The sequence below is a fragment of the Microtus oregoni genome, unplaced genomic scaffold (genome assembly GCF_018167655.1).
Source record: "Microtus oregoni isolate MIOR12 unplaced genomic scaffold, Mior012 000022F_ref0000154, whole genome shotgun sequence".
Taxonomy (NCBI): Eukaryota; Metazoa; Chordata; class Mammalia; order Rodentia; family Cricetidae; genus Microtus; species Microtus oregoni.
In genome coordinates, this window is record NW_024543081.1 from 15532462 (window position 1) to 15559884 (window position 27423).

A 27423-nucleotide genomic window follows, 5' to 3' on the forward strand; every position below is an offset into this window, starting at 1 on the left:
AGATAATGAATACCCTAGTCTGAATCTTCTTTATTCATTAGTGGAACCTTTAAAAAAAAAATCTGAATAAAAGACATTTTCACCCAGTTTGGTAATTATTTCTAATGGTAAAACTTAAGTGTTTCACAAGTGTTTGTTTCCTGGTGAAGTTCCGTGTCTCTCAGGTCCACTGAGAAGCTGATATAGTTCAGGTATGAATAGAGATGAAAACAGGTGTGCACCACTACTACCTATGGGTCAAACTCAGTCCTCCAAGCACTGGCAACAGTTAAGCCATTTCCCCAGCTCTGTTTGCTCTTTTACCTGTGTGCTTTCCCTCGCCACTTGTATGGCTGAGCTGAATCAGGGTTTATTTCAATGGCTCTGTCACAGTCTCGGATAGCAGCATTTGGCTTCTGTAATTTGACGAACACACTAAAAAACCAAGATAGTATTAAGAAAAATGTCGCTTCAAACAATAAAACCTTTGGGATTTCTACAGAATCAAAATTACTTAAAGAAGGAAAAAAGTCTATAAAAGGTACTTTTGTACTTAAGTGTTCTTACCTGGCTCTCTTGGCATACAGAATAGCCAAGCGAGGATTTAGCTTGATGGCATCAGTGAACAAGTCAATTGCTTTCTGCAGCTCACCTGAAGTGAAAGAATACTTACTAAGAAATATCCAAAGGACAAAAATATTAATAAAATACTTTGACTTTTTAATCTGATTAAGAATTATACATCCTTTTCTCAGTTCGTTTTATTAAATATTTATTTATTTATTATGTATAGTGTCCTGCCTGCATGTATGCCTGCAAACCAGAAAAGGGCACCAGATCTCATTATAGAGATGGCTGTGAGCCACCATGTGGTTGGTGGGAATTATCTGAAAGAGCAAGCAGTGCTCTTAACCTCTGAACCATCTCTCCAACCTTCTCAGTCTATTTTTTTAAAAAGAGAAAAGACTGCTAAAGATGGGAGACATAGCTTAATGACATGTACTTTTCAACAAGCATGAATGAACTATTATTGAGCAGCCAGTACCGTAACATTTTTTAAATAACAGGCTAGAGAGATGCTTCAGTGGTTAAGAACACTGACTGCTATTCCGGATGATCGAGGTCCAGTTTCCTACACTCATGTATCAGTTCACAACCAACTATCAATAATACAAGCTACAGGAGATCTAATGGCTTCTTCTGGCCTCTGAGGGCACCAGGACACCCATACACATAAAATCATAAAATAATTTAAAAAAAAATTTAAAAGAGTCTGCTGTGGTGGCATATGAGCACTTGGGAGGCCAGCTTGGTTTACAGAGGAAGCCCCAGAACAGTCTTGAAAAACAAAACAAACAAAAAATTTTGAAGGAAAAAAGACAAAGCAAAAAGATGCACATTTGTAAACTCCAGCACCCAAGAAGCAGAAGTCAAAGGATTACAAACTGAAGGCAAGCCTAGGCTACAAAAATTAATCCCAGGAAACCTGGACTGTAGGGAGACTGTCTCAAAAGAAAAGACCCACATGGTAGCAGCACAGAATGAACTTCTGAAAGCTGTTCTCTGACCTCTACACATGCACTGTGCATGAGTATCCCAACCTCAAGCAAAAAAAAATAAATAAAAGGGGAGCAGGAACAATAGTCAGGAAACTTATTGCTCTTGCAGAAGACCCAGGTCTGGTTCCCAACACCTTGAATTCACAAAAATAGAGACATCCAAGCCATTAAGACATTAACCTTTATTCACTGTTATCATTACTTGTCTCTGTATTTTTATAAATGTATTCACACATGTTCGGACTAGAATATAGCACTGGATGCCTTGGAGCTGGACTTAAGGACATATGTGAGACACCCAATATGGGTGCTAGGATCTCTAGTCCTACTGAGCCATCCTCAAGCCCCGCAGTCTTAGAGCTTTATGTGTAATGAATCACACCGATTTATTCTTACTTGTGTATGCATGGAAATCAGGACAACTTTCAGAGCTCCTTTCATCTTATCAGTCCCAGGGACTGAACTCAAATTTCCAGGCTTAGTAGCCAACACCTTTGCCTACATAGCCATTTTGTTGGCCCAAAAGCTTTTGTTTTTTTCTTTCTTTGTTTATGAATTGGTCCTTTAAGAGAAGCTAACTAACAAAAAACAGAATTAGAAAAGTTCTTTGTATGGCTCAGTTTAATTCTCAGTAGCAAGACAACTGAAGAATTTTAAAATGTAACACTTTGTTGGGAAAATTTTTACCTAATTAGTGAATATGGGATTTTAACAAACTTCACAAAAACAAAACACACAAAAATTTCTAAGTGCCCGGAGGGGTGGCATTGCACTTTAATAATTCCAGCACTTGGGCAGGTGGATTTTTGAAAGTTCAAGGCCAGCTTAGTCTACGTGAGTTCCAAGAGAGCCAGAACTATATAGTGAGACATTGTCTCAAAAAACAAAAAGCAAAAACAACCCAAAAAAGCCTTACTTAGTACTACTGTGTGTGTATGTGTGTCTTACACAAAATTCTTTCTAATAATAAAAATATACCATGTTCTAGGGCTTTGCACAATTCCATACAAATGTTCTACAACTACATCACCAAATTTAATAATTAATTTCCACTCAACATCGAAATCTATTCTCCATCCTGTTGCGGGAGGTCCTCCCACTCCTCCAGCCTATCACCGCTGAGATACCACCCCATGGGGCGTGGTCTCTCTCCCTTTAAAAAAGCGGCCACTTCCCTCTCCTCTCTCTCTTCACTTCCTGCTCCGCCGGCGACTGGACTCCTTTCCTGGTTGCCTGGGACAGTGATCTGTAAGTTTTTTCCCCTTTAAATAAATACCACCCTAATAATCATAACCCCGAATTGGTGTGGCATTGTTTGTGACTTACGCCTTCATTTTGGCACCCAACGTTTGGTTTTAGAACCTCTCCTTTCCCCGCTGGCAGCCGCGAGTTCGGCTTGGCGGCCGCGAGTTCGGCTTGGCGGGAGCCCTCCCTTTCTCAGCCGCTGCAAGGGCAGCGGCAGCCTTGGCCTCCCCACGTGGATTTAAACTCCACAGGCCCGTGTAGTCTCTGGTTTGCTCTTTTCTGAGTCATTTTTAAATCTCCCTTGCAAGCACAGCTCTTAAGTGGCACGAACCAGAACACGCGGTTGCTGAAAGCTGCAACCCCTCAGGGTGACTCTGTCACGTTGAGGCATAAGCGGCTTCCAGATTGCTCTTCTATACCCCTGGATTCTGGGTTTCTGGTTCCGTCTCAGGAATTGATTTAATTACATTTACTTTGTTGAGAAACTTGCATTTTCCAGTTTTTAACATCTACTAAGGCACTGAAACAGGACCATGTTTTCACCGCGACTCTGCAACAGCGCCACCTGCTGGATAATAGGTAATATTGCAGTTTTCGTTTCTAACGCAAATTTTACTGCTTTGTTTTCACTAATACAATGGATTAGTAAATTTACATTTACTAATACAATGAATTACATCATACAAGGTTTATATGATTATGGGGATACCTTAATTTGCTTGTTACTAGGCTTCAGTTTTCTTTTCCATATTCTATCATTAAGGAAGAATATGGCACTCCTAAGAACAATTGAATCTTTACGTACTAATAATGAACAGAAGAATATGGCACTCCTAAGAACGATTGAATCTTTACGTACTAATAATGAACAGAAGAATATGGCACTCCTAAGAACGATAGAATCTTTACAAACTAATAATGAACAGAAGAATATGGCACTCCTAAGAATGATAGAATCTTTACGAACTAATAATGAACAACTAATTGACAGGATTAAAATCATTGAAAATCAGAGGTTATCTGAACAAGTGGATACTATGACAGACAAAATTGATTCCATATCCAAGGGTATTAGAAAGTTACCTGAAAGGGTTCAGGCTGTTGAATTTGACCTTCAGACTTTATCACAAAGTTTTGACAAGGTAACAGACAGAATGTACCTCCAAGATGGGAATCTACATGATATACAAGAAAAGTTTAAGGAGGACATGTTATCTTTGAAGGAAAAAATTAAAGCTTTGGAATCACAGGTGCAGAATGGGGACCAAAAAATTGATACCTCAGTGAAATCACTGGAAATATATACAGGTCAGGAGATTCAGGATTTAAGAGAGACAATGATAAAAAGATTTGAAAAGATTGGGGAAATTATTGCAGCTGGTGAACAGAGTAAGGAGGCACAAGGACAGGATACAATGCCTCCACCAGCTATTAGAACTGGCTTACCCAGGGTTCTAGCGACATACCCTATACTTAATTCTGAAAAAGCATCAACTTCTAAAGGCTCAAAGGGAGTCAGAGAAGCTAGATGGACGCCAATAGCAATGAATGATCTGAAAGAAATTAAGCAAGCTGTTGTTAATTTTGGCTTGCACAATGCATATGTAAAGGAAATGATAAGGACTTGGGCTTCTAATGCTAGAGCTACCCCCCATGATTTCCATCAGTTAGTGTCTGCAGTTTTAGATAATGGACCTTCCTTGATGTTTGGAATTTATTTCAGAGAAGAATCCAAACATATGGAACAGCAAGGAAGAGCAAAAGGTATTGAGGTTTCCCAAGATCAAATTCTTGGTGCAGGAGAATATGCTGATCCACAGGTCCAAGCTCTTTATGACGATGAACTACTGTGCCTATGTCACCAAGCAGCTTTAAATGCTTGGAACAGGATACAAGATCCAGCAAAAAGGGTTGAATCATATACCAGAATTAGGCAGGGACAGAGAGAACCCTTTATTGACTTTTTGCAAAGATTAATTAAGGCTCTGGACATAGGGGTAACAGACCCAGAAGCTAGACGAATACTTCTTGAATCTCTAGCTTTTGAGAATGCAAACATAGAATGCAAGAAGATAATTGGCCCTTTAAAGTCTAGATCAGCACCTATGGATGAATGGATTCAGCATACGATGAATGTTGAGACGTTTAGCTATAATGATGAATCTTGGGTAGGAGAAGCGATTTCCAAAGCAATAAGGAGACATCAAACTGCCAGGTGTTTTAATTGTGGTAAATTAGGACATTTGCAAAGGGATTGCAGGCAAAGAATTTCTAGGAATAATATCTCTTCTGGGAATGACAAAAATAGGAGACCTCGGCCTTCAGGTATATGTAGGAGATGCGGTAAAGGCAGGCATTGGTCCAACGAATGTAGGTCAACAACAGACAGACGGGGCAATCCGATATCATCGGGAAACTCCTTGGGGGGCCTCTCGCAGGCCCCCAAGCCAACAGTGGCCCAGTCATTCCCAGTTACAGTGGAGAACGTGCCTCACCAAGAAAATTAAAAGCTCCAATTTCTGCTGTAAAAAGTAATACTGGTCTAAATGAAGAATTACGTGTGGAGGATGAGTCAAAAAACCCAATAGGACAGAGTAAACGTATATTTTGGCAGACTTCTATTAATGACCAAAGACCAAAGCTAAGAGTCTGTATAAATGGCACTTTTATTGAAGGCTTATTAGACACAGGTGCGGATGTAAGTATCATTACCCCAGAATCTTGGCATCCGAATTGGCCTCTTCAAGAGGTAGATGTTCAGTTCCTGGGAATTGGAACCCTATCTCGTGTAAAACAAAGCACAAGATGGGTTGAATGCATAGGGCCCGAAGGGCAAATAGGAAGACTAAGGCCATATGTAGCCAATATTGCCATAAATTTATGGGGCCGTGACCTGCTACAGCAATGGAATACCCAGATTAACATTCCTGTATTTCCAGGAACTCATAATTCTGGGAAGGATATGATGAGGTATTATGGGAAAAGGTCACCAGCCATTCAGGCTGTACAAGAACATACAGCAAATACCAAACCTTTAGAGGTACCAACAGCCCTACCTTTAAAATGGCTAACTGAGAAGCCAATATGGACCAAACAATGGCCTCTAGCTGAAGATAAACTACAGGCATTGGAACAGCTGGTGCAAGAGCAACTAGATGCTCACCATATTGAAGAATCAACCAGCCCTTGGAATTCTCCTGTGTTCGTTGTAAAAAAGAAATCTGGTAAATGGAGAATGGTGACAGATCTAAGAGCTGTCAACAAAGTAATTCAACCTGGAATTCCTTTGCCTTCTCTGTTACCAAAAGGATGGCCTCTTATAGTTATTGATTTGAAAGATTGTTTTTTCACTATACCATTACAAGAAAAAGATAGAGAAAAATTTGTCTTCACAGTGCCTACTTATAATAATTCTCAGCCTAATAGGAGATATCAATGGACTGTCCTCCCACAGGGTATGCTCAATAGTCCTACACTGTGCCAATATTTTGTAAGTAAGCCATTGGAAATAATTCGTAAACAATTCCCCAAGTCCATCATTTATCATTACATGGATGACATCTTGTTATCTGATTCAAATAAAGATACTTTAGAAAGGATGTTTGAAGAAGTAAAGAAAGTCTTGCCTAGGTGGGGATTACAAATTGCCCCTGAAAAGATTCAAAGAGGAAATTCTATTAATTACCTAGGTTACAGAATAGGGTTAGAGAAAATTAAAACGCAAAAGGCACAAATTAGGAGAGACCGCTTAAAGACTCTTAATGACTTCCAAAGATTGTTAGGAGACATTTCCAGTCTACGACCAGCTGTTGGAATAACACCTGATCTAATAGTTCATTTAAACAAAACCTTAGATGGTGATAAAGATTTGAATAGTCCAAGAGAACTGACAGCTGAAGCAGAAAAGGAACTGACAATGATTGAGGAAAAATTACAGGAGGCACATGTGGATAGGGTGAACCCAAATCTTAGCTGCATCCTAGTCATATTGCCTTCCAGAATTTCTCCTACAGGGATTCTAATGCAGAGGGAAGATATTATTTTAGAGTGGATATTTATACCTAATAAACCAAGTAAAAAATTAAAAACTTATGTGGAAAAAGTCTCTGAATTAATTATAAAAGGTAAGCTGAGACTTCGTCAACTAGCAGGTATAGACCCAGCAGAAATTATAGTGCCTTTTACTACTGAAGAAATAAAAAAGTTATGGGAAGACAATGAACCGTGGCAAAGAGCTTGTGCTAACTTTTTGGGAGAAATTAATAGCAACTATCCCAAAAGTGATAGACTTAATCTCATAAAAAGAACTTCTTGGATTCTTCCTAGAATTGTACGTGATGCTCCAATAACTGGAGCCCGTACGTTCTATACCGATGCAAATAAATCAGGGAAAGCAGGTTACAAGTCAGATGAATTGAGTAAGGTGGAACAAAGCCCTTATAATTCTGTCCAGAAGGCAGAATTATATGCCATTCTTATGGTGCTAAGGGATTTTAAAGAACCTCTTGATATAGTTACAGATTCACAATATGCAGAAAGAGTTATCTTGTATATTGAAACCGCTGAATTTATAGCAGATGACACAGAGTTGACTTCATTGTTTATCCAGGTACAAGACATAATCAGGAACAGGCTTTGTCCGATGTACATAACACATCCGGTCCCATACAGGTCTGCCTGGTCCTCTAGCCCAAGGCAATGCTGAGATTGATCAATTATTGATAGGAAGTGTGTTGCAGGCCTCGGAATTTCATAAGAAGCATCATGTCAATAGTAAAGGCCTAAAGAAAGAATTTTCCATTACTTGGCAACAAGCTAAGGACATTATAAAGAGATGTCCTACTTGTTCTTTCTATAATCAAACACCGTTGCCTGCAAGGAGTAACCCAAAGGGTACTAAGAGAAATGAAATCTGGCAGATGGATGTGTTCCACTTTATGGAATTTGGTAAATTAAAATATGTACACCACACCATAGACACGTATTCAGGTTTTCAATGGGCTACTGCCCTGAGCTCAGAAAAGGCTGATTCAGTAATCACACATTTATTGGAAGTTATGGCCATCATGGGTATACCTGCGCAAATAAAGACAGATAACGGTCCAGCATATGTATCTAAGAAAATGAAACGCTTTTTTGATTATTATAATATAAAACACATTACAGGTATACCAAATAATCCTACAGGTCAGGCAGTTATAGAAAGATCAAATCGTACTATAAAGGATATGCTGAACAAACAGAAAGGGACTGAAAATACCCCCAGAAATAGATTACATAATGCTTTATTAACCTTGAATTTTCTTAACGCTAATGAGAAAGGAACGACAGCAGCAGAAAGACATTGGATAATGGAAAAGTCTGCCGAACTAAATCAACCGATTTATTTCAAAGATGTGCTGACCTCTTAGTGGAAGCCAGGAGATGTGCTACGTTGGGGAAGGGGTTTTGCTCTTGTTTCCACAGAAGAAAAATTGTGGATACCATCAAAATTAATAAAGTTTCGATTTGAAGAGGAGAAACCTCTTGGAAAGGAGAAATGACAACTCATCCACAACGATGATATTCATACAGGTGGTAAGAAAAACATATAGAATGGGGGCAGGGTTCTGTTCTTATCTCCACATCTTTGAGAAATTCAAGGGACCCTGGATGTTTGGATACTGACAGATGGAAAAATACCTGCCCAATAGGAAATATCAAGACAACTGAATGGGTTGTGTAAGTAATATTAAACCATATTTCTAAATTTATAAAGCTGGTTTTGAAGTTGGACTCTGGCTCAGTCCCTCTCCAATTCCAAGCCTGTTAGTAAGAGAAAAACCCAGAGTTTCTGGAGTTTCTGTCTCATGTCAAGAGCCATGATATGGGACAGAAAGAAATATGAGTTTAGAAAACATCTTTGCTTTTCTTCATATCTATCATACTTTTCATTGAATATATCTATCATGTCTTTCATTGAATATATATATATATATATGTCTATATATGTCTATATGATTAATGTTTAAGTTTTTCATAAAGAACAATGAGTTTTTCCTGAAGTGACATTTGAAGTTTCCAGGAAGAAGATGGGGCCCCATAACAACAACTCCACCTGGTTGATATGACGTCATGATACTGATAGCGCTACTACAAGACCTGCTTTTGGTACCAGCTGCACAAGACAGTTCCAACTTGGTTAGCTGAAATGGTGCACATCTTATACAACATTTTGGCCAGACCTGCACAAAATAGTCAGAGACTATTGGCAATTTTAAAAGACATTGATCTTGAAATTTAATCATCATTTCACTTTCACAGGATCCCCCAGAAAGAACGTCGCCCCTATGACAGCTGGAAGTAATTCTAGAGGACGACGTCCCCTCTCCCAGTAAAGTTTGCCCTTGGGTTTAGGGACATCATTTAGGGGTTGATTATAATTAGTATATGATTGAGGGTTGGGGGAGGAATTTTATACGCTCAGGGATCATTTTGAAAAAAAAAAAAAAAGAGGGATGATGGGATAATAGATTTGTAATTTTGAGTTACTATTTTTAGACAAATACATTGGTATAGATTCTTGTATATTGATACAAAGTTAAATTATATTGACTATTGTACGCATGCTTCTACCTCTGTTTAAAACATTTTTTATGTATTGACATATATTGTATTGATATATATATAGTATATATTTACCATATTGCAGTGTACATTTCTACCTCTGATTAAGATACTTATATAATGATTGTGTATTGATATATATTTACCTACTGCAATGTATATTTGTACATTGTTTATATTTGGAGGTCATTGTCCTCATTTGTTTCACAGTCGTTTATTGTCTTAGTCTTTAAGTTAGATAGATATTGGGAATTATATAGACTCATAGTCAGCTAAGTTTGTCATTTATAATAGACTAATCAGGTTCTTTAGATATATAGAGATTATACTCAGTATAGATAGATAATCTTCAACTTCTTCAAAGAGCTGTAGAAAATGGCCTTTAATCTAACTCAGAGTTTTGTGGTAGTGAGACACAATTGCTCCTGGCAACACCACTCTATTCCCGAGAGAATGTTGAGCACCAAAGACACTCCACCTGGAGCCTTCTTTTTGGCAGAACTGGCCTTTGGGCAAACAAATGCCCATACCTCAACGACTGACAAAGATACAGAGCGTGCATCAGTGGATAAAACAGGGCTGTCATATCCTGCCAAGACAGGGTAAGATAGTTTTGAAAGTTGCTTGCCTTTGAAAATGGTATGTCAGTTATGTTAGGCCTTAGCCAAAGTTGGTTGCTTCAACGCTGCTAACGTGATTTTGGGTGATTGCCCAGGTAGCCAGTTGTCTCTGTGATTTGTTGCATGTTTTGGAAGTTGTTTTACTGAACTTCCTAATTACCCAGGTAACATTATTTCCCTTCTCAGATCTTTGATGGGGTTGAAGACTATATAGATGTAGTTACTTTCTCTCATGACTTGGCCAAGTTATTTATTATACAAGACCTAAGCTAGTTAGAATAGGATATTTGTACTTATTGTATATAATTTCATAGTAGGTTTAGAACTCTCTTATTTAAACAAAAGTGGGAGGTGTTGCGGGAGGTCCTCCCACTCCTCCAGCCTATCACCGCTGAGGTACCAGCCCACTGGGGCGTGGTTTCTCTCCCTTTAAAAAAGCGGCCAACCCTGTCTCGAAAAACCAAAAAAAAAAAAAAAAAAGCGGCCACTTCCCTCTCCTCTCTCTCTTCACTTCCTGCTCCGCCGGCGACTAGACTCCTTTCCTGGTTGCGTAGAGGGCTGTTGCCTGGGACAGTGATCTGTAAGTTTTTTCCCCTTTAAATAAATACCACCCTAATAATCATAACCCCGAATTGGTGTGGCATTGTTTGTGACTTACGCCTTCACCATCCCCCATCTCCCTAAACAAGTAAACCATCCTTGCATTTACCTAGGACAAACTTTGGCAAACTGTTTTCTGGAAACAGCCATTACTTCATACTTTGTAGATAATACACTCAATCCAAATTGCCATTTGAGTAGAAAACTGACATTGTTAGGTACCACAACTGAATCCAAAGTAAGGCACTTGTGTGTGTGATCAAATGTTTTAACTAAGTGACTTTGCCAACTCCAGGTCAGGGTTATACTCAGAATACCTAACTTAGAATGTTAAGTTTTGATCCACTTATCTATACTATAAAATCAGAACTAGGTCACCGGGCAATGGTGGTGCACACTTTTAATCCCAGCACTCGGGAGGCAGAGGCAGGCAGATCTCTGTGAGTTCGAGGCCAGCCTCGTCTACAAAAACTAGTTCCAGGACAGGCTCCAAAGCTACAGAGAAACCCTGTCTTTAGGGGGCGGGGGGTCAGAACTAGGTCAAATTTATACGGATTGACAGCTTGCCTGGAAACAGGAAAACAGAAACAACTATTGTATGGCGTAACTCTTGTTCAATCTTGTTAAGACTGTAAGAAAAACAGACAACATGTAAAGTGAGTGACAAAAGTAATAAAGAACGGCTAAGCAAATGGCTTGGAGATAATAGTGGACAGGAATACTCTGCTCTCCAGCACTTAAGAGTAAAGCAACTGTAAGTGAGAATATGGCAAAGGAACTGAGCAGCTCACAATCTGCCTGGGTCCAGGCTTTGAACAGACACAACTAGTAAGAGGGACATCTTTTATTTTATTTCTAAGTGGAGCGGAGCATGCCAAGAGAGGTCAGAGGTCAACTGTGAGTGGGGTGGGGTTTTTCCCTACTTTGTGGGTTCAGTTCATCAAGACTAGTGGCAACACCATGACCCACACCCACTGAGCCATCTTACTCACTGGCTGTTAGTAAAGGCTTTAATGAAATCACACAGACACACTATAAAACTGCAAGTATGTATAACATCAAACAGAAGAACAGCCACTTAAATAGCAGGACAATTAAAACTATGGTGGAAAAGGACTATGATACTGGCTACCAACCACAGGGTTGAATTCAAAGATGAAACTGATGAACAAGTTTATGTGCAGTTATAAAGCACAAGGAAAAACATTCCTGAGCAGTGAAATCCAACTGGAAATAGCATCCTAAGACCCTTGGGTCAATCCCACCATGGTGTGTGGGGGATTGGAGTTTCATGTTCATGCGGAGGAACAAAGTAAGAAAGCTATACATAATGGCACATTTCTCTAATCCCTGTACTGAAGAGACTAAGGCAATAGGATCACAATTGGAGGCTTGCCTAAACTACACCAAAAGGAATCTGTCTCTAAAAGACAAAAACAAAATATAGAGATACTTGTAGTCTGACCACAGTAGGTAGGAACATCATGGCAATCTTCAAATGTACTGGCACTCAGGCAAAACAGTAGTAACCAGTAGTTCTTGGGTGTAAAGGTGTCACGCAAATTTAATCCCAGCACTTGGGAGGCATAGGCAGGTGGATCTCTGTGAGTTCCAGGCAAGCCTAGTCTCCATAGGGAGTTCCAAGACAGCTAGAGCTACATAATATGACTCTCTCAATAAAATAAAAAAAGACAGTTCTAATAAAGGCCAAAAATATCAATCAAAGCTTCAAAACACTAAGGCAACTGTACAATACAAAGAATAAACAAGCCAACAAGGACCTAAACTAAACAGATGGTACAATGAGCTGGGTCGATGCCAATGCTGAAAGTCCCCAGCATTCACAGGGCTGAAGGAGAAGATCTCGAGTTTAATAAAGGCCAGCTTTGGCCACAGAGTAGAAGTCCTGTGGACATGTTAACCTAGCTCTACTACTGAGACTAACACTTCCCCCATCCTAACCCCACTCCCATGCCAAAAAGCCAAGGAGTCAATATGGAACCAGACAGCTAAACTCATCTGAAAATAAAACTTTCAGTCATCTTCTAAATCAAGAGCAAATGCGCATAAGCATGTGACAGCACTGTTAGCTATGACAGTGACACGCCTTCCAAGTTATGATGCAGTCTGCATTAAATGCTACTGATAATAGTCACAACAGTTCCAAGTTTAGGATCACTCATTCAAATTTAACTAAACATAATAATATCAAGCCTTTCTAATATTTTTTAATTACAATTTAGGGGCTGGAGAGATGGCTCAGTGGCTAAAAGCTCCTGCAAAAAGCCAACTTTCATTCTCAGTATCACATGCTGGCTCACATTACCTGTACCTGCAGTTCCAGGGTATCTGACACCCTCTCTTGGCTTCTACAAGCACCAGGCACGCACGTGGTGCACACACATAGATGCAGAAAAAACACTCAACATAATTTTTAATTAAATTTTTGGCATGGGTGGGAAGGGGCATGCCAAGGAACACAAGGAGGTCAGGAGATGACCAGTGAAAGTGGTTCTCTCAGATCAACTAGGTTTGGTATGAGTCCCTTTACCTGCTAAGCCACCTTGTTGCCACCAACAGTAATTTTTTTGAAGACCTAAAATTCCGGGACTCTAGTCCCATTCTAACAGATGTTTGGCCTACAAACACCACTTGCCAAAAGATATTACTGTATCAAAAGTTATGGATTGCCAGGATTTTTTAAAATCTTTTCTTTCTTTTTTGAGATAGAGTTTCTGTGTAGCCCTGTCCTAGAATTAGTTCTATAGACCAGGGTGGTCTTGAACCCAGATCCACCTGCCTCTCCCTCCCAGTGCTGGGATTAAAGACCACCTCACCCCTTTCATCTTTTTAAAAGCTGCTTCTGAGCAGAGAAAGGCCATATTACATGCAGAAAGAGGCTAAGTCAAATCCGTCTATGCTAAAGTAATGTAACCAATGCTGAATGATTCTAAACTCTTTGCCATGAGGAAGGGGGTGGCTGGACAGTAGGATCTTAACATCTTCAGGATGGTAAAGATAAAAATTTCAACCCTTCATGTTTACACTATTAACAGTCATTGAGGTAGGAAAAAAAAACATTCCATTCCCATTATTAAAGAAACACAAAAAGAACACACTACTCACCATCATTTAGGGCTTCAATGGCAGCCCCCTTCTTTTCATTTGCTTGATCCATCATTTCCTCAGTTATCTAACAGAAAATTGGAGGTTATTTCAGAAGTAGTGACACAAGCATGCGAAGAGAAAGCACTGTGGATGACAGTTGCTATCCACACATTCGTGCATTCACCTCTAGTAGTGAAAAACTAGAGAGTGTAAATCTTTTATACAAACATTTCACATTCTGCCTCAGGTAGGACTTTTGTTTTGCTTCCTTCCAATGTCTTTCCTCTTCTAGTCCCTATAAAAAGTGAACTACTGGCCTGGTGGTGGTGGCGCACGCCTTTAATCCCAGCACTCGGGAAGCAGAGGCAGGCAGATCTCTGTGAGTTCGAGACCAGCCTGGTCTACAAGAGCTAGTTCCAGGACAGGAACCAAAAGCTATGGAGAAACCCTGTCTCGAAAAAAACCAAAAAAAAAGAAAAGAAAAAAAAAAGTGAGCTACTGCCTTTCACACTACAATCATAGAAGACACAGGTCTTATTACTTTAGTCCCATAAAAATCCTGCGAGTGCCTATACCAGCTCTGAGGACGAAAATCAAGAGCAATGCTGACAGCACAATGACTAACAGAAACATATGCTGAACAGCCTGCCTAAAGTTCAGTGTTTGACGGTAACTTTAACCACATCCATCTTATCGACTCCGCTGTGCGAAAATGACCTATGCCACGCATTAAAAGTTCAGCTTTAATCCCAATACTCAAGAGGCAGAAGCAGGAGAATCTGCGGTCAAGGCCAACCTGGTCTCACTAAGAGTTCCAGGACAATTAGAGCTACATGAGAACCTGTCTTGGTGTTGATGGAAGAGGAGGAAGAGATAGAAGTAATCTGCTTTATCTAAGAACAGAAAAGAAAGCTATCTTTATATCTAACTAGAAAATTCAATAGAAGAGACAAGTTACTTGATCTGTACAACAAGAAAGAAAAACACCAAGCAAGCCCGTGTGGCAGCACACAGTGTCATCTTAGCATTTAGGAGGTGGAGGTAGAGGATTGTTAGAACCTCAAAGGCCAGCTTATTTACTGAGTAAGACCCTTACAATGCAAAAACAACAAAAGCTACATCAGAGCTCGTGTGCACCACAAAAAAAATTGTATAAAACAGAAACCAAGCCTATAAAACATAGTTTCCAAGACCACATAAAACTTCCACAAACACGAAAAAGTAAAATTCTATTAAAAAAATCATAAAAAGAATTCAAAGAAAATTTATGTCACATATATAAAAATAGCTTTATGTATCTATGTGCAACCCAGGACACACAAATGAAAGAAATGTGGTATTTGTCTGAGTCTTGACATATTTCCCTTAACAGGTTCTCCAGATGAACCTATTTTCTAACAATCAATATAACTGCATTCATCTTTATGGTTTGGTAAAAATTCACTATGTATACACACATATTTTCTATCTATGTGGTAGCTTGAATGTGCATGATCATCATAGGCCCATTTATTTGCATGCTTAGACCCAGCTGATGACAAACTGAGACGAATAGAAGGTGTCACACGTTAGAGTAGATGTGTCCTTGTTGCAGGAGTGTTGCTGGGGATTTGAAGTTGCCAAGGTGTCTTTTCACAGCAATAGAAGAACCAACTCACCGGCTGACAGGCAACTAGGTCAAGTCCCTAACTTGGCTACTGTGACAGCGCTGCATTAGGCACAAATACCCAAGTGTGCCTATGGCATGCTGACCTACAAGTCTGTAATCTAGAGGGGAATGGGATAGGGGAGAGAACACTCATGGTCAAAGAATATGACATACTTAAATCTGTCTTTATGAGGAAATAAGGATAATTACTCTGATTTGATCGGTATACACTATATATGTACTGAAATTATCACTCCATGTATGAAAAATACGGCTTTGTGTTAAAGAGAAAATAAAATTTCTTAGATCTGTATTATAGTAATGGATTCGTTGAAATATTTTGATCTACTTCTAATTTATTTATTAAATTCCTTTGAAAAACTATGCTAAGTCGTTAAACTTACCTCTGCATTTTCATCTCCCATTTCTTGAGGGTTATCAGTGTCTGGCTCAATTACACCTTCATTGTCAATTTCTGCAAAAGTTGAAAAAAAAAAAAAACCACAAAAATTAAAACCTAAACTAAACATGTGGGAAAGCCTAATAGCCATCACTTATGAAACTATTAATATCATATGAACTGATCTAGGTGTGGCACAGGAGTAAAGTACTTGTTAGTATGTTGGAGGTTATAGGTATTATAAATAATATCTCAAAAACACAAAACTACTTGCTTGTATAACTATGAGCTAGTTTCACCTGAACTCTGATACATTATAAACTATTTCCCTATTAAAAGTAACTACTAGTAACTATTTGTTGGGAAGCCTACTACTTAGGGGTAGGCTGAAAAGATGGCTCTATGGTTAAGAACATTGGCTATTCTTTCAGAGGACACCAATTCAATTCCCAGCATCCACATGATGGCTCCCAACCATCCATTAACTCCAGGTTCCATGGGATCTGATGTCCTCTTCTGGCTTCTGAGAGCAATAGGTATGCACATGGTGCATAGACAACATGCAGAAACCTGCACACATCAAATGAAAACTTTAACAGAGACTACTACTTGAACTGTTCTTGTAGTGATGATGGTAATATACATAGTGTAGCAAATTAACTGAACTTGAGCTCCTTCCCTGGAACTCAACACAGTGAAGGAGAAAACTGACTCCCAAGGGTTGTCCTCTGACCTTCACAAAACCTCCCCATCAGCAAATTAATAAACTTCTCTAAAAATTTCCCAGAGATGTACCACAATGTTTTTAAAGGCACTGATTCAGACAGCACAAGTTATGGAAGAGCAAATTAGCTAATGACAAAATACGATTTCATTTTAATAGAATTAACTTCAAAAATCAGGTGTAGACAAATTCTATAACACATAAGAAGTCTGTAGGTCAGTATTATAACCAAACCAGTAAATAAAAACAGCACCTAGCACTCAGGAGGCTGAGACAAGAGGACTGCCTCGCAGTTTTAGATCATCCTCGGCTATAAACTGAGATGCTGCATCAAAAATAAACCGTTAAACAAAAATACCACTCACAGGATTGAGTTACCAAGGTTATCTAAACGCATTACCATGTACTACTCACCTAGATCACTCTCTTCACTTGATGGTTCATCTGTCTTTATGCTTTCCTCTGTCTTATCATCTCTTTTTTCTTCCTAACAGAAGAAAATTAAACAGTGCTATCAGTACTTAAAAACATAGCACATTTTGTGTTTGTGTATGCATATAACATATACACATAAATGTATTTTATTCAAATATACTATATCCTTCCTTTACTTCTCATTTCTAATTAACTTTAGATCTGGTACCCTATCCACACCTTTAAGATAGGTATTTTAGAATTCAAACCGTCTGAGGTTCTTAAAAGCAAATATAATTCACATAGGTAATATTCTTTCGCAGGCACTATACGCTGACTCTCCATAATCTAACATCTTGGCTGTATATGGAAACACCTGTCCATAACCACAGCACACAGATAGACGCCTGAGAATCAGGAGTCTAGGAGGCCAGCTTACACTGCACAAGACTCCCAATCTCTGAAAACATTAACATTTTATGCGAAATGAACCATACTACACATGACTGATGGTAAAGACTGAAAACAGACAAGACAGTAGGGTAGGGTAGTTTGAGGACACTCTGGGCAACAACATGAGACTGTATGTGAAAGAGCACATTTTCAGATTGTGACTGTTCTTTTTTAAGAGTTTCTCTGTGTAGCCCTGGCTATCCTGAACTCATTCGGCTGGCCTCAAGATCTGCCTGCTGGAATGGTGTTTTAATGACAAATGTGTTCTGAATACTTCAGCTTCCAAGGGTTGCTCAGTTTGAAAACTCCAAAGAAAGTATTCTGTCAAATTGTAACACACAAAGAAATTAAAAAGAATTTAAAAGAGAACATGATGGAAAACAAATTTTTCTCCCCACCTTTTAGTACCCCATGGTTTCATCTAATCTGATACTGGGAGGACAGGAGATAAATTTGCACTGCCTTCTTTAATGAGAAGGTTATTTTTATTATATCACTACCAGCCAACCTGTATATACTCATCCAACTGTCAACAGAACAGAAGTAATTTAACTGCACTTTTAGGTTCCTTCCCCCTTGCGATCTTAAACAAAGTCAGGCCAGGAGTGGTGGCACATGCCTTTAATCCCAGCATATCTCTCTGAATTAAGAGGCCAGCCTGGTCTACAGAAATTACAGATCTGCTAGGGATACACAGTAAGACTGTCTCCCAAAAACAGAGCAAGATGGCTTAAGTCTCAACTTTAATTTTAAAATATTCGATGAGTAACAAATGTGCAAGCTGTAGATATGTTAGCATATACTTCTATTGTGGATAATTTTGTTGTTTGAGATAGTGTGATAGTGTCAATAAAAATGCCCCCCCCTTAGGCAAATACATTTAATGCTTAGTCACCAGTGAGTGGCACTATTTGAAAGGGTAAGGACATGTGGCTTTTATTAGCGCAAAAGTGTGTGTCACTGGGTTTCAAAGTCCCAAGCCAAATCCAGTGTCTCCCTCTGTCTGCAGATCAGTATGTAGGTAGGTCTCAGCTTCTGCTTCAGTGCCTTGCCTAACACTGTGCTTCCTGTCACAATAATAATGGACTAACCCTCTGAAACTATAAGCAAACCCTCAATTAAATGTTTTCCTTTACAAGAGTTGCCTTGGTAATGGTATCTCTTCACAGAAACAGCACAGTGACTAAGATATATAGCCCACACAATTATCCTGCTTTAACCCCACAAATGCTGAGATCACAGGTACATACCACACTCATCTTGGACCAGTTATAATTCTAATCCAGAACATTTAGATATATAGGGTGGTATATGTATGTATGTTCATGTGTGTGCACATTACATGAACATAGAGGCCAAAGGATGTTGGGCATCTTCATTAGTAACTCTTTACCATATTTGTGAAACAGGGTCACTCAACTAAAGGTTTTCTTTTATATATACACACATGTATATGGAAAACTTCATGTCTGGTGTTTGTGCAATTTGCCTGTGGTGACTTAAATGAAAGTGGGTCCCAGGGACAAATATATACGAATACTTGATACCTAATGAGTGGAACTGTTTGGCAAGAATTAAGAGCTCTGGCCTTGTTAGGGGAGGTGTATCATTAGGGGCTGGCTCTGAGGTTTCAAAAGTCCATGCCATTCCCGGTTCACTTTCTCTGCCCCGTGCTTGTGGATCAAGAGGTGAGCTCAGTTATCTATCCATCACCATGCTTGTCTTCCTGCTGCCATGCTCCCTGCCATAATGTTCATGGACTCTAACCCTCTGAGACTACAAGACCCCAGTAAGCTCTTTTTTCTACAAGGTGTCTCAGTTATGGTGTCTCCTCACAGCAAGAGAAAAGTAACTATGATAGTGCCCAAGATCATACAAGTGTCAGTGAGCTGCAGAGGTTTGCCTGGCTGCATGACCATCCTTAAGATTAAAGGTCTATGTCACTATCATAAAAAACTTCATCCATCAAACTGATACAAACTTAGGGTCATCTGAAAAGAGGAAACCCCAAATGAAGAATTGCCCAGATCAAAATGGCCTGTAATTATATCTGTGAAGCACCTTAATAATTAATGTAGAAGAGGCTAGCCCACTGTGGGCAATGCTACTCTACTGTGGGACAATAGTCTGTACCCTGTCACTTGTATTTTAAATAAACATTGATTGGTCAGTAGCCAGGCAGGAAGTATAGGTGGGACAACCTGGCAGAAAGTAGAGGCAGGGCACGGAGAATTCTGGGAAGAGGGAAGTCAGTCTGCAGTCCTCACCCAGACACAGAGGAAGCAAGATGTAACTGCCTCACCGAAAAAGGTACCAAGCCATGTGGTTAACAGAGACAAGAATTATGGGCTAAAATAAGTTATAAGAGTTAATAAGCCGGGCTGGAGAGATGGCTCAGTGGTTAAGAGCATTGCCTGCTCTTCCAAAGGTCCTGAGTTCAATTCCCAGCAACCACATGGTGGCTCACAACCATCTGTAAGGACGTCTGGCGCCCTCAACTGGCCTTCAGGCATACAGACAGAATATTGTATACATAATAAATGAATAAAATATTTAAAAAAAAATTAAAAAAAAAAAGAGTTAATAAGCCTGAGATACTAGGCGAATCAGTTTATAATTAATGTAGACTTCTGTGATTTCTTTGGGACTTAATGCAGAAACCAGGCAGGACAGAAACTTCATACAACATTACTTCCTAAGCAGGTGGGCCTGAACATCACAAAAAAAGTAGCTAAGCCAGATGTGGCATATACCTTTACTCCAAGCAGGTGATTCTCTGTGAGTCTAAGGCCAGTCTACTCTACATAGAGAGTTGTAGGCCAGCCAAAGCTACAAAGTAAAACTTTATCACATACACATATACAAAGCAGCTGAGTAAATGAACAGCATTCTTCCATTCTCTCTTAAAATCTGCCCTGGAATTTATCTAGACATTCATATCTTCCTGACTTTCATGTAGTACTAAACACTCCACAGCTGTTACAACTCAAAAGTTCCAAGTTTGTCTGCAGCCTGACACCAAACCAACTTAGATCCATCACAGCAACAACCCACGCTTCTGGCCAACAGAAAGAAATGAAGAACATAAATTAATGCCAGAAGTATGGCCACTAAACACGGCTTCCCACTGAATTTTTAAAGCATTAGAATTACTAAAAACTGTGGGTCTTTTCAAGTTTTATATTTCATATTAATATCACTGGAGACAAGAAAGAAAAGGTCAGTTTAAAATCATGGTGTCAAGGGGTCAAATGTCATAGTTAGCTTCACCTGTCGATTTGACACAAACCTATAGTTAGTTACCTGGGAATAGAAAGTCTCATTTGAAGAAGTGACCAGACTGGCCTGCAGTCTTCTTTGCTGAGACATTTTCTAACTGCTCATTGATGTAGGAATGTCCAGCCAACTGTGGCTAGGCAGGTGGGCTCGAGCTGTAGCTAAGCTATCTACTAATCATCATTCCTCCACAGTTTCTGTCTCCAGGTTCCTACCCTGAGCTCCTGTCCTGGCTTCCCTTTATGATACTGTTACCTATCAGCTGAAATAAACCCTTTCCTCTTTCCTCTCCAGACGGGTTTTGGTCATGGTATCTACAACAGCAACAGAAGTCACTACATCTACAGCTTGGGGTTTCAAGACAGGGTCTCTGTGTGTATCCCTGACTGTGCTAGAACTTGCTCTATTGACCAGGCTGGCTTAAAAAAAAAAAATCTGAAATCCACTTGTCTCTGCCTCTCCAGTGCTGGGATCAAAGGTGAGTGCCAACACCACCCTGCAACACCCAGCTTTTTAAGTATGAGCTGGGAATGTGAACTCAGACCCTCAGGTAAAAAGTAAAAGAAAAAAAGCTGTTTTCCTTTTTGTTGGGGAGATGTCCTACGAGATAATCCAGAATGGCCTGGAACTCTTTATATAACACAAGACGACCTAAATCCTCGATTCACTTGCCTCTGTCTCGCAAGTGCTGAGATTACAAGCTTCTATCACCACATCTGGATTATAACTTCTATTTTCTTATACAAATTAAGCCTTTAGAGTTCCAAGTTAAACAGATTTTCCGATCAATTTAAGACAAACTAATTAGAAAACTTGGGGGGAAATCTCAGTCAGGAAAACAAAAACTACTGAAAAATATGTGAAGTGTTATTTGCCCCTTCATACTCAAACCATGGGCAACCTTCCCGACCTTTCATGCCATTCTGCCAAGGACGCTAAAACAAAACCATGATTCATACTCTTCATCCTCGGCAATTTCCGCTCAGGGAGGAGGGACAGAAGAAGAGAATTCACAGGCTACTAAACACACAGGTGACATTATTCTGAAACAGCTGGCATCCAACTTCAAACTCTCAGTTTTAAATCAGCTTCCAGATTTGGTCTAAGATAAATTTTTCAAAGACAACAAATTTAAAAGATTATACTTCTAAGTGGGAACATTAGGAATAATAAAACTTGTGAATAGCAGTTAAAAAAACAAAAAGACCTATTTAAAAAAAATAGTGTCTTATCCCTAAACAAATAAAAGAAATTTGAACTTACCTTGACATTTTCTTCTGATTTAGTTTTGTGAGCAGCAGGTGGTACTTTACCTCCCATGCTTCAAATAAGAAAAGACAGTTGTTTAGAATATTCACCATAAGTTCACTAAAAAGAGATTAACTTCTACCTAAAAAGGGCTAAATGTCTTGATAACATTTCAAAGCTTAGAAGAGTACACTCTTAATTAATATGAATGCTGTTATGATTAAGTTTGTTAACATCACATTGTTTTGACACACTAGTGTCACTGTCACTTAAGAGCCTAATAAATTTCTATTATAGCTATCAGTACCCATTCCCAAAGAAAAAACAACAGACAGAGAAGTCAATAAAAACACAATGATAAAATCATCCCCTAAGACATCAGCTTAGAAAACGGTATGATATATCTGAACAGCAGAAATTTAAGGTTGACACTTGGCCAGAGTGTGTCAGGAGCTCAGGGACCACTTGGTTCTTTGCAAAGCCCTGCTTCCCAAATAGTTTAAGACAATATACAAATAATAAAATTCAGAGGGGAGAAGACTACAAAAAAAATAAGTTTACATGCTTTTTTGTTATAGACTCATAAATAACAGTAGAATGCCTAAGTGGTTGATGGGTAAAAAAACAAATCAGCAGAAACAAAGACAATTTAAGGCTTTAGTAACACCCAAAAAGACCCTTAAGTGTCATTTACTAAGATTTATTTATTTATTATGTATAATATTCTTCTTGAATATATGCCTACAGGCCAAAAGAGGGCACCAGATCTCATTAGAGATGGTTGTAGCCACCATGTGGTTGCTGGGAATTGAACTCAAGACCTCTTAACCTCTGAGTCATCTCTCCAGCCCCTTGTTATTTCTTTTTTAAATCTTTTAGTGTTGTTTATTCTATGTGGTATGAAAAGTGCAAGTGTACAACGTTGAAAAGTCAGTACTCTTCCACAATGGGACCCTAGAATCAACCCAGGTTATCCATCAGTCCATTTGGCAAGCAAGCACTTCTACCCGCTGACCCATCTTACCAAGCCACCATTTCTTTATGACTAGAGCTGCCCCACCCACATCTGCACCCCTTCCCAATGGAGAATCTGGATGTACAGCATATACCTAAATTGAATTTAGATGGGCATCAGTTTCCAAGTTGTTTACACCAATTTACAGTAGTTATCAACACTGCATGGAAATAGCACTTACTCAATCCTGACTTTGCTATTCCCCACTCAATTTCCAGCCTTTCTGGGTATATGCTAACATTGTATTGCCACACAGGTGGCTCAGAGGCTAAGAGTGCTGACTGCTGTTCCCAAGGTCCCGGGTTCGAGAACAGCTCACGCTCTATGTAAATAATGGAAAAAAAAGAAATAAAAACAAACAAACATTTCATTGTATTAAGTCCCTTGTAGTAAATAAAATCTTGGTCATCTGAAGAACATTTTTATAATATTCAATTCTCATTCAGGTTTTCATTACAGTATCTTATTCTTGAGCATTCTTTTTTATATTCTGTCCATGAGCCTGTGTCAGTTTCATGTGTTGTCAATGCTTTCTCTCATCTGTGACATGCCTTAGTATCTTTTAGTAAACCCAATACAAAACAGAAGTTCAAATGCAAAGCAACAGATAGAAAAAAAATTTTTGGTTTTATTTTGTTTTTTTTTTCCTTTTAAAAAAAAAGATTTAGGTGCTTAAGAAATGGTTCAATGGTTAAGAGTACTCATTGTTCTTGCAAGTGCCCTGGGTTCCGTTCTCAGTACCGACACAGCAGCTCCCAACTGTCTATAATTCTAAGCTTAATGACACACAATTGTGAGCAATGGCATGGGTGCTGAGAATTACACCTAGGTACTCAAGAAAGCAGTCGATGTTCCTAACAGCTAAAGCATCTCCCCTGCCTCTGGTTTTACTTGTTAAGACTTAAGAGTCATGCTACAAAGCCCAATATAACCTTGAGTTTTTGATCTTCCTACATCTTTCTAAGATTACAAGTGTATATGTCATCATAGTAAACCAAATTTGACATTTCTTTTTAAAGACCATTCATTCAAGAAAAAAATGTGCAGGTTTTCTGTTCCAATTACACACATACACTCACTCTATTACTCAATATACTCAATGAATAATGGTTTCTATATGACAAAAGATCACATAGTGTGTTGGGGGGGGAGCTGGCCCACGCCTTTAATTCCAGCACTCAGGAGGCAGAGGCAGGCAGACCTGTGAGTTTGATGCCAGCTAGTTCTAGGACAGCCAAGGCCACACACAGAAACCCTATCTCGAAAAACAAAAACCAACAAAAAACATGATCCAAAATGCCTTAATTTTCAATTCAGGAAAGCAAAATGATTTAATAGCATTACAAACATTTCTACACTAAAAACAAACAAAACCACTTTTCAAAAGAACACACACAGTAACCAAACACTGGCTCTTTGAGGTTAAATTTTAATGAAAATACAGAGCTTTCTTAAGCTGTGTCTTTCCTAAATTCCGAACTGCAGTGTCAGGAATGTAGGGTGACATCCAAACATAGTTACAACAGTTTAACTCTGTGAAGTGATAGCCCTGCCAAGAAATGTAATTCTCATTAAAGCTCAGACAAATCCAAATTAAGGGAAAGGCTAAAATATCTGGATTGTAATACTCAAATTGTCAAAATCATGAAAGCCAAGGTAAAACTGAAAACTTTCAGAATGAAAATGAAACATGCCAACAGAGTGCAACCTGTAATTCTAAGGGTTGGATATTATTAATTCATCCTTGCTAGTTGCCTTACTTGGATGGCTACATTGTAGAAGACTGTCATTATTAGCAGGCAACACTGAATGGGATTGAGCATGCTGGCAGCCTACTATCAGGAATCAATTTTGAAACTATTCCAAAATTAAAGAATTAAACACAGAACAATTTATTAATAAGCTGTATCTCATGTTTCTCACATTCCAAATTGTAGTTCATTACTTCAAGTCTGAACCAATTTTAAATATAAATTTTGGTTTTTTGAAATAGGGTTTCTCTGTGTATCTTTGGCTGTCCTGGAACTCTTTCTGCAGACCAGGCTAGCCTTGAACTCAGAAATCTGCCTGCCCCTGCCTCTTGATTACTGGGATAAAAGGGTGTGTGTCACCACACCCAGCTTAAATATGGATTATTTTGATCAATGTTCTCAATGTTCCAAAACTTAATATGCTCACACAAAGCTTCATTCATAATTGTCATGAGAGTTACAATCTTTGATCTACTTTCTGTTATTATTTAAGCACATGTACAGACAAACTCTGGACTGAGGGTAGGAATGCACTCTATCCACTATCAAATATTGACTCAGTCATGTTCCGTGAACTGTGCTACATAGTAGAACGGAAAGACATCCTGGGGACTTAAATATCACCAAGTGCAATGATAAAAGTAGGCCTAAGACAAAGTTCAGATTTAGTTTTATCTATTTGTATATTTTTTTCCATTTTTTGAGACAGGTCTCATGAGCCTTAGCTGGCCTGGAATTCACTAGGCTACTCTCAAACTCAGAGACCCACCTGCCTCTACCACCCAGATGTTGGGATCAAAGATATGCATCACCCACATCCAGTCTCTTGTTACCTTTATTTCAATCTAAGGTGAAACTAGATTGAGTGGGCATGTAGCACAGTAAAGTACTTGCCTAGCATGCTCTGATGGATTCAGTCCCTAGAACTGAAAACTTCCATTTTTGTATATGTGATAATTTTAAATGAGACTATTTCATTTCTTTCTCCTCTGCATCTTTGTCAGCCATTGCAAATTGGGCTAAGTACCGAGACTTCTAGATCCAGGACTATTCATGTTATTAACATTTCTGTTATTACGTTATTAATAACATTATCTTAAATTGTTATTAACACAGAGTTGAAACCATTTCAGAGTTCTCTTTTTCCATACAGTCAGTATCCGCTCAAAATTAAGGTGTTGAAAACAGTTTGCTATAAATGCTGCTTTTGTTCACAGACTAACATTTGATATAAAAAAAAAATCACTGGTTACTGGTGATGGCTCATATACTTTAATCCCAACACTTGGAAAGCAGAGGTAGCAGCCTGATCTACAGAACGAATTCCAGGACAGCCAGGGCTACACAGAGAGATCCTGTCTTGAAAAGCAAAATATACAGAAAGAATATTTTTAACTATTTTTCATCATCCCCTCTTTCTAAGAGGAATGAAGGAAAACAAAAATTTCAGTTTTCTCCTTTGATTTGTCTGTTTCACCTAGAATTTTAGTTATAGTTTATTTGGGAATCCTTCCTTTAACAAGCTATGAGTGGATCAAATAACAGAAATACCTTTAAAAAAAATTTATTTATTAAGCCCACAGGCCAGAAGAGGGCGCCAGATCTCATCACAGATGGTTGTGAGCCACCAGATGGTTGCTGGAATTGAACTCAGGACCTCTGGAAGAGCAGGCAGTGCTCTTAACCTGAGTCATCTCTCCAGGCTCAGAACAGAAATATCTTTAAGTTTTAGGATTAACATCAGGGAAAAAAACACTAAAATTCTGTCTCAATTCTTAGTTCTAACAATGATCTAATGGCAACATGCAGATTTTTTTGTTTTTGAGAAAGCAAAAATTTCAAAGGAAAAAAAAAGAGGGGGGGGGATTGTTGAAGGGTGTGCATCAGGGCTCAAAGCCAAGTTACACAGGTGCGCAACCAGCCCTACAAAACAGGATTCTCTTCCATTGTTTTAATAAAGTTACTACAATAATAAACTTTTAGAGTTCTATTTATTCAACAAGTAAAAATTCTAGGGCAGTTATAAAAAATGGCAGAAAGAAAAAGAATAAAAGGCTTAATGGGGAAAACGCCACCACATAAAACAGTGACATTTTGACTTGCTTCTGGAGAATATGCCTGCTCAGAGAACTAGTCTCGTATTTTTAGTAATCACCAGACCCATTTTCCCCACAGAAAACGACTACACCAGTTTACTGCTCATGTTTTAAAGCAGCATTCCTCTACCCTCTTGAAATGCAACTTTTTCTTTAAAGATTTTTATTTATTATGTATACAGGGTTCTTCTTGCATGTGTCCTACAGTACAGAAGAGGGCACCAGATCTTATTACAGATGGTTGTGCGCCACCATGTGGTTGTTGGGAATTGAACTCGGGACCTCTGGAAGAGAAGCCAGTGTTCTTTACCTCTGAGCCATCTCTCCAGTCGCCTTGAAATGCAACTTTAATGTGAGGGTTTGTTTATTCTTTTAGGGAGTGGAAGTGGATTTTGTCTTTAATCAGGGTCCTGCTATATTCAACGAGCCTGCAGCAGCCTCAACCTTCAGAGTAACTGGGAAGTCAACATGGTGCCCCACTGTTCCCACTTTATAATTCCTTGCTAACAGGGTGAGTTTCTTTGGGGGGAGGGGGGAAGAATAAGCTGGAACGAGCACTAAGCCTCCCACTAGAAGTAATTTTTCAAAGAACCCCTTCCTGGACAAGATTTGCAGCTCTTCTTTTGTCAGCTAAGGAGCCTCCCCTCCAATATGGAGATTGCTAAACTACTAGAATGTAAT

General features: G+C 38.9%; 1 protein-coding gene across 1 annotated transcript in view; it reads right to left on the minus strand.

The window, feature by feature from the left end:
• Positions 1–27423, minus strand: part of St13 (ST13 Hsp70 interacting protein) — a 41683-nt gene that overhangs the window by 11238 nt on the left and 3022 nt on the right. Inside the window, exons 2-7 of the mRNA XM_041672439.1 lie at positions 21896–21953; positions 16904–16976; positions 15770–15840; positions 13736–13802; positions 547–631; positions 304–414 (exon numbers count right to left, since the gene is read on the minus strand). Of these exons, the coding sequence (XP_041528373.1) occupies positions 304–414; positions 547–631; positions 13736–13802; positions 15770–15840; positions 16904–16976; positions 21896–21953 (465 nt within the window). The remainder of the gene's footprint in view (positions 1–303; positions 415–546; positions 632–13735; positions 13803–15769; positions 15841–16903; positions 16977–21895; positions 21954–27423) is intronic.